We start from the raw sequence: 14,179 nt of genomic DNA, 5'->3' as shown, positions 1-14,179 counted from the left end.
CCTTAGAGAGGATAAACAGTAGATCAACACCGTTAGTATTGTAGAGTTTGCTGCAAGGAATTTCTACATAAAATTTGGGCCAAAACTGACAACGTTTTGCCACCAATCGTCAAGCAGAAATCTCTTAAACCTTACTTTCTCTCTCTATTTCTCTCTCTTCTTTTCACTATGTGCGTCGCCGCTTGCACGCTGCACGCTCAACTGCACACACGCCCGCTGCACGCACACGTTAACTAAACCCTATCTCTCTCTCTTTAATTTCTATCTTCAATTATTGATTTGGGCTGAACCCAACAGGTTCGTCATCTAACATCTTCAAAATATGCTAGATTTTATACGCATGAGCACGTAACTCTCTTTACCTAGACATGACATCTAATACTTTATTTCAATACTTGCTTCTGCTAGGATTGATTTTTATTTTAGAGTCTATATATTATTTTTCTTCGAAAAAAACTTAAACTTTAGTAATGATGATAGAAATAAATGATATAGTTCATATTAGAGTGAACCAAAATATTATTAAGTCAGGAGATCAGGCTCCTCGCCATTTAATAATAGGATTCATATTCCTTAGATAACTGAAAATTATATTTAAAAACAATTCTTTATCGATTAGCATTTGTATGTTCAAAACAATATTAGAGGTGTCAATAAGAAATAATCAAATTTATTTGATTATTCTTGATAGATAATTTTCCTAACCACACCTCACCTTGCTGACAATAATGGGCATGCTTCTGTCATGACAAGTACGAGACGAAGAAGTTAGAGGCTCTAAGCACTAAGCAGGCAGGCCGTGGACAAATGGAGCCCGTCCTTTCTCATCTGAAGGAAGGAGACGAGGCGGCCGACCACCAAATCCATGTTTCCTTATAATTGGAGGTTATCCACAAGGACAAGATGCAGATGGAGCTCGTCGTCTGAGGCAATGGAAGGAGATAGTGGTGCTGTTGGGCTCAACCATCCGGCCACCGTGTTCAAGATTATCATATTTACTCACCGACTCCGTCGGAAGTCCTCGCATCTCGTTCCTAGCAAACAATTAATTACACTGCATGCAAGCAATAAAAAAAAGGAAGTGCACGGAATATGCATGTTTCACGTTTCCGTGAGATTTTAGGACGGTGGTGGTGGGGGGTGCAGTTCTTCCTTGTTGTATACATCAGCTCATACTTATCCAAACTAGAATGGTGGGCTATAAATACCCTCATCCGATGCCCTTCCCAGCACCAAGTCCTGCAATAGCATCTTCTGCCGCCAAGGGAGTGTGCGCGTCCATTCATTATTCTCAGTTGCTGCTAATATGGTGAGTGGCGTTGTTAGTCTTCAAAATTCCATCCCTTTTCTGACTTCTTCAACTACACTTGCTCGTATACTACAACAAGGATCGATGGATGACATGTGGTGTTTATTCTGACGCAAGCAGGGGAGAATGGTGAAGGTGGGGCCATGGGGTGGCAACGGAGGGAATGTGTGGGATATGGGACAAGCCGACCACATTACCAAACTTCGAATCTATTACGGAGATAACATTGTGGGGTTGGAGATTACCTACATTCTTAACGGTAATTCCCACACCTACAAACGTGGAACCACCACCGGCGCTTCCAAGGAGGTATATCATCTATACATCTATGTGTATATAAATACACACTTATCAACATCGTGTCTTTGTCCAACCATATAAACTGGTTCAACCAGATGAATGTTTTCTAGCAACACGTTTGGTAGTCAAACCAATTTCTCTTGAAAATACATTGCAATATTAGTTTTCTTTTTCCCATTGTTTGTTTCTCGTTAAATCCTTGATCCTTTTTTGCAGATCATCCTTGAGGAGGACGAGTACTTCACTTCTATCTCCGGATACTTTCATGCATTATCCAATTATCAGCGACATGCAATTGTGATGTTGCTTACTCTTGATACCAACAAGGGTGCATCCATAAGTGTCGGTAACAAGACTGGCTCTTCCTTCGCCCTTACTTTAGAGGAGGGGAGTAGGATTCTGGGCTTCTTTGGGCGAGCTGGTACAGCCATTGACGCTATTGGGATTCACTGCTCATTGCCTAACTAAGTGTATGCACTGGCTCGTGTTCCTATCTATGGAATGATGTAATAAATAAGCAACGATTACTATTATGGTTCTTGCCATCATCGTTGTTATCCTTGTCATTCGGTGTTGCTTTCAATAAATAATGAAATGTTCTCGAATCCACTTTGATATCTTATCATTACTTGGTGTGCCTTTCGTGATGGAATCCACGGCTCTTATTTGATGATAATCACTTCCTATGTATGCCCAATTTTGTCAAAGAGCTAGCAGGTGACCTTCTATTGATTGTGATAGTTAAGGTGCCAAAGCTGCTAAGAGTTTTAGTACAAGTTATTTACAAAGCTATTGGGATTAAAGTTATCACCATGATTGAAGGATTGATAGTGTAATAGAAGATGATGGCTCTACGTATTACCATGTATCCAGAAGACATCTTGTTCGATCCTTTGTTGATGTCATTATTGCTTTGATTGCTTTTTCTTTTAGATTTTTGATTGAATTGAGCTATGATAGTTGGTCATGTCATCCTCTTTTCTCTTTTCAAATATTATTAATGATCAATCGACTAATCATACAGTTCTTTAAATGACATCGGTGAGTCTCATACATGAATTATTGATGTCGGTTTCTTATATTTGTCTCCTATGCCATTGAGAATATGTAACTTTGACAATGCTTCTAATGTAGTATTATACAAAGATATTAATGGTACTTTGAAGCTAGTGATTGAGGCTTGAATTGCTTATAGAATAAGACGTTCTTTTCGTAGCCACTAATCAGGATCTGTTATTGGGATGGGTTCTCTAGGTATTTAGATTTTTTCTGATGAATATTTGAGAGAGCCGTCGATGTAACCTAATAGTTCATATCAAAAAAGAAGATCAGAGAATTGTGCTTGCCGAGATGTATAATTGCCGCTTTTGAATAGTTTGAAGTGGATTAGAGTTGCAGCATTGATGAATATAAGTATTGTATGTTGAGGAGAACTATTGTTTCTCGAGGAAAGAATAATTGGAGCGTCATATGTAGATGAAAAAGACATGCTTAGAATATGAACTAATTTAGCGAATATCGAGCGAGGAGTTCGTGGGCACAGGAGCATATGGTTGCGGATTCGTCGCCGCTGATGTGACAAGCCAAGCATATGACGATGATGGAAACACTCAAATCTGCCCTAAGGATGAATCGAGGCGAGGGGGGATTTGGAGCGCTCGACCTCCTACTGTGCAACCTGCTTCTTCTCGACAGCGTTGGCGAACATGACGTCCTAGGAGAGTTGGATGATGGTGACGTGTCTCTCCTACTGGCACGAGCAATAAGGAATTTGGAGCGCTCAGCCTCCTACCGTGCAACCTGCTTCTTCTCGACGTTATTGAAGAACTCAATGGAGGTCTAGTCATGACCAGAGGATTGTAGCCGCCGAAGGAGGAGGAGTAATGGTATTGAGGAGTTATGATGAGGAGCAGCAATAGATCTGAGGAAGAGTATAGGGTCGCTGGCGACGGGTCGAATGGAAGTGATAGAGGGGAGACATTGGATCGTTCAAGGGGAGCGTGGCCTTCGGCGACTGAAGTCGCAGCAATGACAGTAAATATAATAAGTCACCGAGCAAGATTTTGCGGTCTGAGAATAATTGTCAAACATGTTGGGCTGATGGCCCATATTCAGCCAATGTGGGCTTTATCAGCCCACACCCCCTCTTAACCTAACCCTAATTAAGATTAGGGGGGTGTGGTGGCTGCGTTTAGAGGCAGATTAAAGCTATAAAAAGGCAGCAACGAGGCAGATCTTTATAGCCACGAGATTCCAAAGAGAAGAAGGAGAACAAGGCAGAAAAGGAAGAGAAAGAAAGGGAAGAAGACAAGGACAACGCAGAGAGACTATTCACAATCATCTAGTAGTGTTCTCATCTCAGGTTAGATCAAATATATAGTAGACTCTTGCTGTGATTACTTGGGGAGGTTTTAGATATTGTTGGCAGTGACGTGATCCTTGTATCCCAGTTATTCTCTTGTGGTTGTTGCTAGGGTTTTGGGCAAGAGATTGAGATTTGTATATTCATTATTCTCATAGTGGATTATCTCTAGTTTGCCCCGTGGTTTTTACCCTTCACATTGAAGGGGTTTTCCACGTATATCTTGGTGTTCTGTTTGATTGTGTTTCCATTTTATTCCGCTGCGTATTTTGGTCTTCTAGTATTTGTTCCTATACAAAGGTTATTCCTGTTTATATCCCCATCAACTGGTATCAGAGCCGGGTTTTAGTGATTTAATTTTTGTATTTGAACATGGAGGCCAGTAATGTTTTTCGCATGATTAGTTTGAATGGAAATAATTGGATGAAATGGAAACCAAGAATGGAAGATCTCTTGTATTGCAAAGATTTGTATGGACCTTTGCAGGGGGATAGTGCAAAACCTACAACTATGACAGATGATGAGTGGAAGAGGTTAGATCGAAAAACAATTGGGTTTATTAGACAGTGGCTTGATGATAGTGTCTTTCACCATGTTTCTACTGAAATTTCTGCATATTCTCTTTGGAAAAAATTAGAAAGTCTCTATGAAAGAAAAACAGCTGGCAACAAAGCTTTTTTGATCAGAAAACTTGTGAACCTAAAATATAGAGAGGGTGCTTCTATTGTTGAGCATTTGAATGAAATACAGAGTATTACTAACCAGTTATCCTCTATGAAAATGTCTCTTGATGATGAGTTGCAGACATTGTTACTTCTCAGTTCATTACCAGAAAGTTGGGAGACACTGGTGGTTTCCCTTAGTAATTCTACGCCAGATGGTATTGTCACTATGAGTCAAGTAACAAGCAGTTTGTTGAATGAGTTGAGAAGAAAGAGTTCGGCAACATCTCAGAATGATTCATAGGCACTTATCTCAGAGAACAGAGGAAGGTCAAAGTCTAGAAGCAGTTCACGTATGGGTAGGAGCAAGTCAAGATCAAGAAAAGATATTGTTTGCTATAACTGTGGAGAGAAAGGACATTACAAGAACCGATGTAAGCAACCTAAGAAGAACAAGAAAAAGGGAAAAGAAGTGGAGTCTACAGAGTCAAAGGATAATACTACAGCTACAGTGCAGGGTGGTGATTATTTGATTTTGTCTCCTTCTGATGATATTTTTTCTTATGTGTATCAAGATCTTAAGTGGGTGATTAACACAGGTGCTTCTTATCATGCTACACCTCTGAGGGAGTTTTTTGCTACATATAGGTCTGGAAACTTTGGTGTTGTCAAGATGGGCAACTGTGGCACAGCGGACATCATTGGCATGGGTGATATCCATTTAAAGACCAACCTTGGCTGCAAGTTGGTACTTAAGGATGTGAGGCATGTGGTTGACTTGAGGCTGAATTTAATTTCAGTTTGAAGACTAGATGATGAAGAGTATGAAAGCAGATTTCATAGAGGGCAATGGAAGCTCAGTAAGGGTTCTCTTGTTATAGCTAGTGGAAAGAAATGTCATACTTTGTACAGGTTGCAGGCTAAAGCTTATGGTGAGCAGTTAAATGCTACAGAAAAAGACTTCAGTATGGAGTTGTGGCATAGGCGATTGGGATACATGAGCGAGAAGGGGCTGCAAGCTCTTTCCAAGAGAGAGGTATTACCAGATCTTAGAGGTATACATCTGAACCCTTGTATTGATTGTTTGGCTGGTAAACAACATAGAGTTTCATTGGCTAGTGCTGCTTTGTCGAGAAAAATGCATGCCTTAGACTGTGTTTATACAGATGTATGTGGTCCTTTGAGGACAAAAACTCCTGGTGGATCTGTTGATGTTCTTGGTATAAGTGGTGCACTTTATTTTGTCACTTTTATAGATGATTTTTCCAGGAAAGTTTGGGCTTATGCTTTGAAGACCAAAGATCAGGTTATTAATGTCTTCAAAGAGTTTCATGCCAGGGTTGAAAGGGAGACAGAAAGGAAATTGAAATGCATAAGATCAGATAATGGTGGTGAGTATACGGGATTGTTTAATGACTATTGCAGGTCACATGGGATCTAACATGAGATGACAGTTCTTGGTACACCTCAGCATAATGCAATTGCAGAGAGGATGAACCGCACCATCATGGAAAAGATCAGATGTATGCTTTCACAGGCCAAGCTACCCAAAAGGTTTTGGGATGAGGCTTTGAGGACTGCAGTTGATGTGATCAACTTATCACCTTGTACAGCCCTAGATGGTGATGTTGTAGAGCATGTATGGTTAGAGAAAGATGTTTCCTATAGGCATTTGAGAGTATTTGGTTGTCGTGCATTTGCACATGTTCCGGATTATGAGAGGTGCAAGCTGGATGGTAAGTCTAAAGAATATATTTTTCTTGGTTACTCACATGATCAGTTTGGTTACAGGCTTTGGGATCCAGAAAAGCAGAAGGTGTTCAAGAGCAGAGATGTGGTCTTCTTTGAGGATCAAACCTTTGAGGATTTGAAGAAGAAGGCACCAGCCAAGACTTCTACAGAAGGATTAGCAGATTGTGACCCAGTTATTCCTCCAGTATATCAGGGTGATGGGGGAGATGTGCAGGAAAATAGTGTAGAGCCTGATGTTGATTTACCTGCAGGACATGTTGAGCAAGAAGAAGTAGGAGAGCAAGTTCCCGCAGAACCTCAATTGAGAAGATCTTCTAGACAATGTCAACCTTCCAGAAGATACTCTACAGATGAGTATGTGATGCTTACTGATGTAGGTGAACCAGAGAGTTACCAGGAAGCAGTTGAGAGTAAGCAGAAAGAGAAGTGGTTAGTTGCTATGCAGGAAGAGATGGATGCTCTTCAGAAGAACCACACTTATGATTTGGTGCTGCTACCAAATGGAATGAAGACCTTGAAGAACAAGTGGGTTTTTAGGTTGAAGACTCAAGAATATTGTTCTCAACCAAAGTACAAAGCTAGATTGGTTGTAAAAGGCTTTGGTCAAAAGAAAGGTATTGACTTTGAAGAGATATTTTCTCCTGTTGTTAAAATGTCTTCTATTCGTGTTGCTCTTGGTATTGCTGCTAGCCAGGACTTGGAGGTTGAGCAGTTAGATGTGAAGACAGCTTTCCTTCATTGTGATTTGGATGAGGAAATTTATATGGAGCAACCAGAAGGCTTCAAAGTCAAAGGTAAAGATAATTTTGTCTGCAAGTTGAAGAAGAGCTTGTATGGGCTAAAGCAAGCTCCAAGACAATGGTACAGAAAGTTTGATTCATTTATGACAGAAAATGGATACAAAAGAATGGCTTCAGATCATTGTGTGTACATCAAATGGTTTGGTGAGAATTTTATTATTCTCTTACTTTATGTTGATGACATGCTTATTCTTGGGAAAGATATGTCTAAAATTGACAGGTTGAAGAAGGAACTGAGTGAGTCTTTTGCAATAAAGGACATGGGGCCAGCAAAACAAATACTAGGGATGCAGATTTCTCGTGACAGGAAAAACAAGAAGATTTGGTTATCACAGGAGAAATACATCGAGAAGGTATTGGAAAGATTCAGTATGAGCAATGCTAAGCCAGTTGGTTCTCCTCTTGTAGGTCACTTCAAGTTGTGCTCAGAATAGAGTCTGTCAAGTGATGAGGAGAATGAGAAAATGCAAAAGGTTCCTTATGCTTCAGCAATTGGAAGTTTAATGTATGCAATGATATGTACGAGGCCGGACATCGCATATGCAGTGGGTGTTACTAGCAGATTTCTTGCAAATCTAGGCAAAGAACACTGGGCAGTAGTGAAGTGGATTTTTAGATATCTCAGAGGGAGCTCTAAGGTTTGTTTAAGCTTTGGAGGTGGACCACCTGTGTTAACAGGTTACACAGATGCAGATATGACAAGAGATATAGATACGAGGAGGTCTACTTCAGGTTATGTACTTACTTTTGCAGGGGGAGCTGTGTCATGGCAATCCAGGTTACAAAGGTGTATTGCTCTCTCCACCACAGAAGCAGAATATATTGCTGCTACAGAGGTATGCAAAGAAATGTTATGGATGAAAGAATTCTTACAAGAATTGGGGCTGAAACAGGAAAATTATGTGGTGCATTGTGACAGCCAGAGTGCCATCCATTTGTGTAAGAACCTAATGTTTCATTCCAAGTCAAAGCATATAGATGTCAGATACCACTGGATTCGAAATGTATTTAAAGAGAAGCAGTTGCAGCTTCAGAAAATTCATACAAATGACAACGAAGCAGACATGTTGACGAAGACCTTACCAAAAGAAAGACAGGAGATATACCGACAGTTGGTCGGCATGGCTTCACATTGAGGAGTCATGGGACAGCCTCCCTTATGGGCTGAAGGGGGAGGTTGTTGGGCTGATGGCCCATATTCAGCCCATGTGGGCTTTATCAGCCTACAGCCCACACCCCCTCTTAACCTAACCCTAATTAAGATTAGGGAGGTGTGGTGGCTGCATTTTAGAGGCAGATTAAAGCTGTAAAAAGGCAGCAACGAGGCAGATCTTTATAGCCACGAGATTCCAAAGAGAAGAAGGAGAACAAGGCAGAAAAGGAAGAGAAAGAAAGGGAAGAAGACAAGGACAATGCAGAGAGACTGTTCACAATCATCTAGTAGTGTTCTCATCTCAGATTAGATCAAATCTACAGTAGACTCTTGCTGTGATTACTTGGGGAGGTTTTAGATATTGTGGGCAGTGACGTGATCCTTGTATCCCAGTTATTCTCTTGTGGTTGTTGCTAGGGTTTTGGGCAAGAGATTGAGATTTGTATATTCATTATTCTCATAGTGGATTATCTCTAGTTTGCCCCATGGTTTTTACCCTTCACATTGAAGGGGTTTTCCACATATATCCTGGTGTTCTGTTTGATTGTGTTTCCATTTTATTCCGCTGCGTATTTTGGTCTTCTAGTATTTGTTCCTATACAAAGGTTATTCCTATTTATATCCCCATCAAAATAGAATAGTGAAATCGACAGATTGTGAGAGATCGGCCTTAGGAGATGGATCGCCGAGCAGAAGAGAAAATCGGTAGTGGCAAAACAGTAGAGAAGAGGGATTCCAGTCGCCAGACGATGAGGAAGGTCAATGTTTTGCTCGAGACAATAGGTACTCTGATACCACGTAGAATAGAGTAATATATTGTGAAAGGGATGAATTTTATTCATTGAGGTGATTGAGGAAGAGATTTTCGTCGATCAAATGCTCAAATCACGTAATCAGATCAGTTACGCAAATTCATGATTTATCCTCAAATCATAGATCGATTGAGGATATAAGGAAGCAAGGATGTTATTCCACGTGTACCTCTCTCATATCTTCTATCAGATATAAGTTTACTTCTTCCCCATCAAATATGATAATTCTTCGGGATAGGAATAGGATGATGATAATGTGATGTTTCAAATGAATATGTTGGAAAAGAGTCGTTAATGAGATGAAGAATTTGTGCTCCTCCCGTGTAGCGTTCACAAGCTTTTCCCAGCTCGCTATTGGTTACATAACACATTAATATCTATTTTTTAATAAATTATACATTTCTTTAGTGGTTCATCTATGTTTTGATAGGATACACCTTCAATATCAACCATTAAATTATTATATCACAAGTCTTAGAAAAAATAGAAAATAGAAAATTGCTCGGTCTATATTTAATCGCCGCTTTGTAAGGACGCCACATGGTCAGCTTGGAAGATTAAGTTTCTATGGAATGATGTAATAAATAAGCAACGATTACTATTATGGTTCTTGCCATGATTGTCATCATCGTTGTTATCCATGTCATTCGGTGTTGCTTTCAATAAATAATGAAATGTTCTCGAATCCACTTTGATATCTTATCATTACTTGGTGTGCCTTTCGTGATGGAATCCACGGCTCTTATTTGACGATATTGTGACGGTTAAGGTGCCAAAGCCGCTAATAGTTTTAGCACAAGTTATTTACTTAGCTATTTGGATTAAAGTTATCATCATGATTGAAGGATTGATAGTGTAATAGAAGATGATGGCTCTACGTATTACCATGTATCCAGAAGACATCTTGTTCGATTCTTTGTGAATGTCATTATTGCTTTGATTGTTCTTTTTTTTAGACTTTTGATTGAATTGAGCTATGATAGTTGGTCATGTCATCCTTTTTCTCTTTTCAAATATTATTAATGATCAATCAACTTGTCATACAGTTCTTTAAATGATGAGTCTCATACAGGAATTATTGATGTCAGTTTCTTATATTCGTCTCCTAGGCCATTGAGTATATGAATAGTAACTTCTTCATCACTTAGAGGATGACTTATAAAAGCTAAGTCATCTATAATAAATTTTATATCATGTATATAATCAATAATAATACTTCCCTCTTGTGTTGTTTTTATCATAATCGATACGAGAGTTAGCATGCGCTTGCGAGAGCGATTGACGAGGGTGGCTTGTAACTTTGACAATGCTTCTACTGTAGTATTGTACAAAGATATTAATGGTGCTATGGAGCGAGTGATTGAGGCTTTAAATTGATTATAGAATAAGACGTTCTTTTAGTAGCCACTGATCAGGATCTGTTATTGGGATGGGTTCTCTAGGTATTTAGATTTTTTCTAGTGAATAACTGAGAGAGCCATCGACGTAACCTAAAAGTTCATTTCCAAAAAGAAGATTAGAGAATTGACCAAGATGTATAATTGTCGCTTTTGAATAGTTTGAAGTGGAGTAGAGTTGCAGCATTGATGAATATAAGTATTATATGTTGAGGAAAACTATTGTTTCTTAAGGAAAGATTAATTGGAGCGTCAGATGTAGATGAAAAAGATATGCTTAGAATATGAACTAATTTAGCGAATATCGAGCGAGGAGGTCGTGGGCACAGGAGCATATGGTTGCGGATTCGTCGCCGCTGATGTGACAAGCCAAGCATATGACGATGATGGAAACACTCAAATCCGCCCTAAGGATGAATCGAAGCGACGGGGGATTTGGAGCGCTCGACGTCCTACTATGCAACCTGCTTCTTCTCGATAGCATTGGCGAACTTGACGTCCTAGGAGAGTTGGGTGATGGCGATGTGTCTCTCCTACTGGCACGAGCAACAAGGAATTTGGAGCGCTCAGCCTCCTAGCGTGCAACCTGCTTCTTTCTGACGTTATTGAAGAACTCAATGGAGGTCTAGTCATGACCAGAGGATTGTAGTCGCCGAAGGAGGAGGAGCAGCAGTAGTGAGGAGTTACGATGAGGAGCAGCAATAGATCTGAGGAAGAGTATAGGGTCGCTGGCGACGGGTCGAATGGAAGTGATAGAGGGGCGACATTGGATCGTTCAAGGGGAGCGTTGCCTTTGGCGATTGAAGTCGCAGCAATGACAGTAAATATAATAAGTCACCGAGCAAGATTTTGCGGTTTGAGAATAATTGTCAAACAGAATAGTGAAATCGACAGATTGTGAGAGACCTGGCTTAGGAGATGGATCGCCGAGCAGAAGAAAAAATCGGTAGTGGCAAATATGTAGAGGAGGGATTACAGTCGCCAGACAATGAGGAAGGTCAATGTTTTGCTCGAGACAACAGGTACTCTGATACCATGTAGAGTTGAGTAATATATTGTGAAATGGATGAATTTTATTCATTGAGGTGAGTGAGGAAGAGATTTCCGTCGATCAAATGCTCAAATCACGTAATCAGATCAGTTACGCAAATTCATGATTTATCCTCAAATCCAGCTGATATGTTTACGAAGCCTCTTCCGATTTACAAGTTCAAGCAGTGCTTGGACTTGGTTGGTATTCATTGTTGGTGATTGCCCGTTGGGTCTTTTGTGAAGAAGGTGGAGCAAGTTTTGTTGGGACATGCCAAGGTGGAGATTTGTTAGTTTGGCAATTCCCATAGTCCCACATCGGGAAAATCAGACTTGTTGTCTCGTCTTGGAACTATAAATAAGGGCCTGGACTTTGAAGTCAGATGCACCACAAGTGGTACCACAGGCAGCACAAGAGGCACCACAAGAAAACCTGCTTACGATTTGGGTTTTTCTTGTTTAGTAAGCTGAAGGTGTTTTATGGCCTAGGAACATCTTCTAAGGCATTTGTAAGTGTCCCTCTTTTATAGTAGTAATTTGCTCCTCTTTCTTCCGTGGATGTAGGTCAAAGTCAATTGACCGAACCACGTATATCTGGTGTTCTGGTGTTTTGTTTGTTCTTGTCGCTTTTATTGTTTCTGCTTTATTGTCTTTGTTGTGTTGCCAAAATTATCCTTTGGTAAATTTTCTGGGGCTAGCTCTAATACATACTTATCCAAACTAGAATGGTGGGCTATAAATACCCTTCCCAGCACCAAGTCCTGCAATAGCATCTTCTGCCGCCAAGGGAGTGTGCGCGTCCATTCATTATTCTCAGTTGCTGCTAATATGGTGAGTGGCGTTGTTAGTCTTCAAAATTCCATCCCTTTTCTGACTTCTTCAACTACACTTGCTCGTATACTACAACATAGATGGATGGATGACATGTGGTGTTTATTCTGATGCACGCAGGGGAGAATGGTGAAGGTGGGGCCATGGGGTGGCAACGGAGGGAATGTGTGGGATATGGGACAAGCCGACCACATTACCAAACTTCGAATCTATTACGGAGATAACATTGTGGGGTTGGAGATTACCTACATTCTTAACGGTAATTCCCACACCTACAAACGTGGAACCACCACCGGCGCTTCCAAGGAGGTATATCATCTATACATCTATGTGTATATAAATACACACTTATCAACTTCGTGTCTTTGTCCAACCATATAAACTGGTTCAACCAGATGAATGTTTTCTAGCAACACGTTTGGTAGTCAAACCAATTTCTCCTGAAAATACATTGCAATATTAGTTTTCTTTTTCCCATTGTTTGTTTCTCGTTAAATCCTTGATCCTTTTTTGCAGATCATCCTTGAGGAGGACGAGTACTTCACTTCTATCTCCGGATACTTTCATGCATTATCCAATTATCAGCGACATGCAATCGTGATGTCGCTTACTCTTGATACTAACAAGGGTGCATCCATAAGTGTCGGTAACAAGACTGGCTCTTCTTTCGCCCTTACTTTAGAGGAGGGGAGTAGGATTCTGGGCTTCTTTGGGCGAGTTGGTACAGCCATTGACGCTATTGGGATTCACTGCTCATTGCCTAACTAAGTGTATGCACTGGCTCGTGTTCCTATCTATGGAATGATGTAATAAATAAGCAACGATTACTATTATGTTTCTTGCCATCGTTGTTATCCTTGTCATTCGGTGTTGCTTTCAATAAATAATGAAATGTTCTCGAATCCACTTTGATATCTTATCATTACTTGGTGTGCCTTTCGTGATGGAATCCACGGCTCTTATTTGACGATAATCACTTCCTATGTATGCACAATTTTGTCAAAGAGCTAGCAGGTGACCTTCTATTGATTGTGATCGTTAAGGTGCCAAAGCTGCTAAGAGTTTTAGTACAAGTTATTTACAAAGCTATTGGGATTAAAGTTATCACCATGATTGAAGGATTGATAGTGTAATAGAAGATGATGGCTCTACGTATTACCATGTATCCAGAAGACATCTTGTTCGATCCTTTGTTGATGTCATTATTGCTTTGATTGCTCTTTCTTTTAGATTTTTGATTGAATTGAGCTATGATAGTTGGTCATGTTATCCTTTTTTCTCTTTTCAAATATTATTAATGATCAATCAACTTATCATACAATTCTTTAAATGACAACGGTGAGTCTCATACATGAATTATTGATGTCGGTTTCTTATATTCATCTCCTATGCCATTGAGAATATGTAACTTTGACAATGCTTCTAACGTAGTATTATACAAAGATATTAATGGTACTTTGAAGCTAGTGATTGAGGCTTGAATTGCTTATAGAATAAGACGTTCTTTTCGTAGCCACTAATCAGGATCTGTTATTGGGATGCGTTCTCTAGGTATTTAGATTTTTTCTGGTGAATATTTGAGAGAGCCGTCAATGTAACCTAATAGTTCATATCAAAAAAGAAGATTAGAGAATTGTGCTTGCCGAGATGTATAATTGCCGCTTTTGAATAATTTGAAGTGGATTAGAGTTGCAGCATTGATGAATATAAGTATTGTATGTTGAGGAGAACTATTGTTTCTCGAGGAAAGAATAATTGGAGCGTCATATGTA

At 39.9% G+C, this 14,179-nt stretch overlaps 1 protein-coding gene across 1 annotated transcript; it reads left to right on the top strand.

Moving 5' to 3' along the window:
• The first annotated feature begins 1,435 nt into the window (after window positions 1-1,435).
• LOC135625683 (jacalin-related lectin 3-like) lies at window positions 1,436-13,175 on the top strand. Its single transcript, XM_065130772.1, has 5 exons — window positions 1,436-1,618; window positions 1,826-2,030; window positions 5,233-5,381; window positions 12,528-12,716; window positions 12,924-13,175. The coding sequence occupies exons 1-5, from the start codon at window positions 1,436-1,438 to the stop codon at window positions 13,173-13,175; spliced, it is 978 nt and encodes a 325-aa protein (XP_064986844.1).
• Window positions 13,176-14,179: the final 1,004 nt, after the last annotated feature.

The sequence above is a fragment of the Musa acuminata genome, chromosome BXJ2-10, assembly GCF_036884655.1.
Source record: "Musa acuminata AAA Group cultivar baxijiao chromosome BXJ2-10, Cavendish_Baxijiao_AAA, whole genome shotgun sequence".
In the NCBI taxonomy this organism is placed as follows: Eukaryota; Viridiplantae; Streptophyta; class Magnoliopsida; order Zingiberales; family Musaceae; genus Musa; species Musa acuminata.
Note: the sequence above shows the minus strand (reverse complement) of the source record. Positions and strands in the feature narration are given on the sequence as shown.

Bases quoted from the DNA above. Each gene is read 5' to 3' on its own strand.
- LOC135625683 (XM_065130772.1), top strand. From the start codon at position 1,436: ATGGTGAAGGTGGGGCCATGGGGTGGCAACGGAGGGAATGTGTGGGAT. The intron at 2,031-5,232 runs GTACAGCCATTG...TGATTAACACAG, and splicing joins GGGCTTCTTTGGGCGAGCTG to GTGCTTCTTATCATGCTACA. The intron at 12,717-12,923 runs GTATATCATCTA...CCTTTTTTGCAG, and splicing joins CCACCGGCGCTTCCAAGGAG to ATCATCCTTGAGGAGGACGA.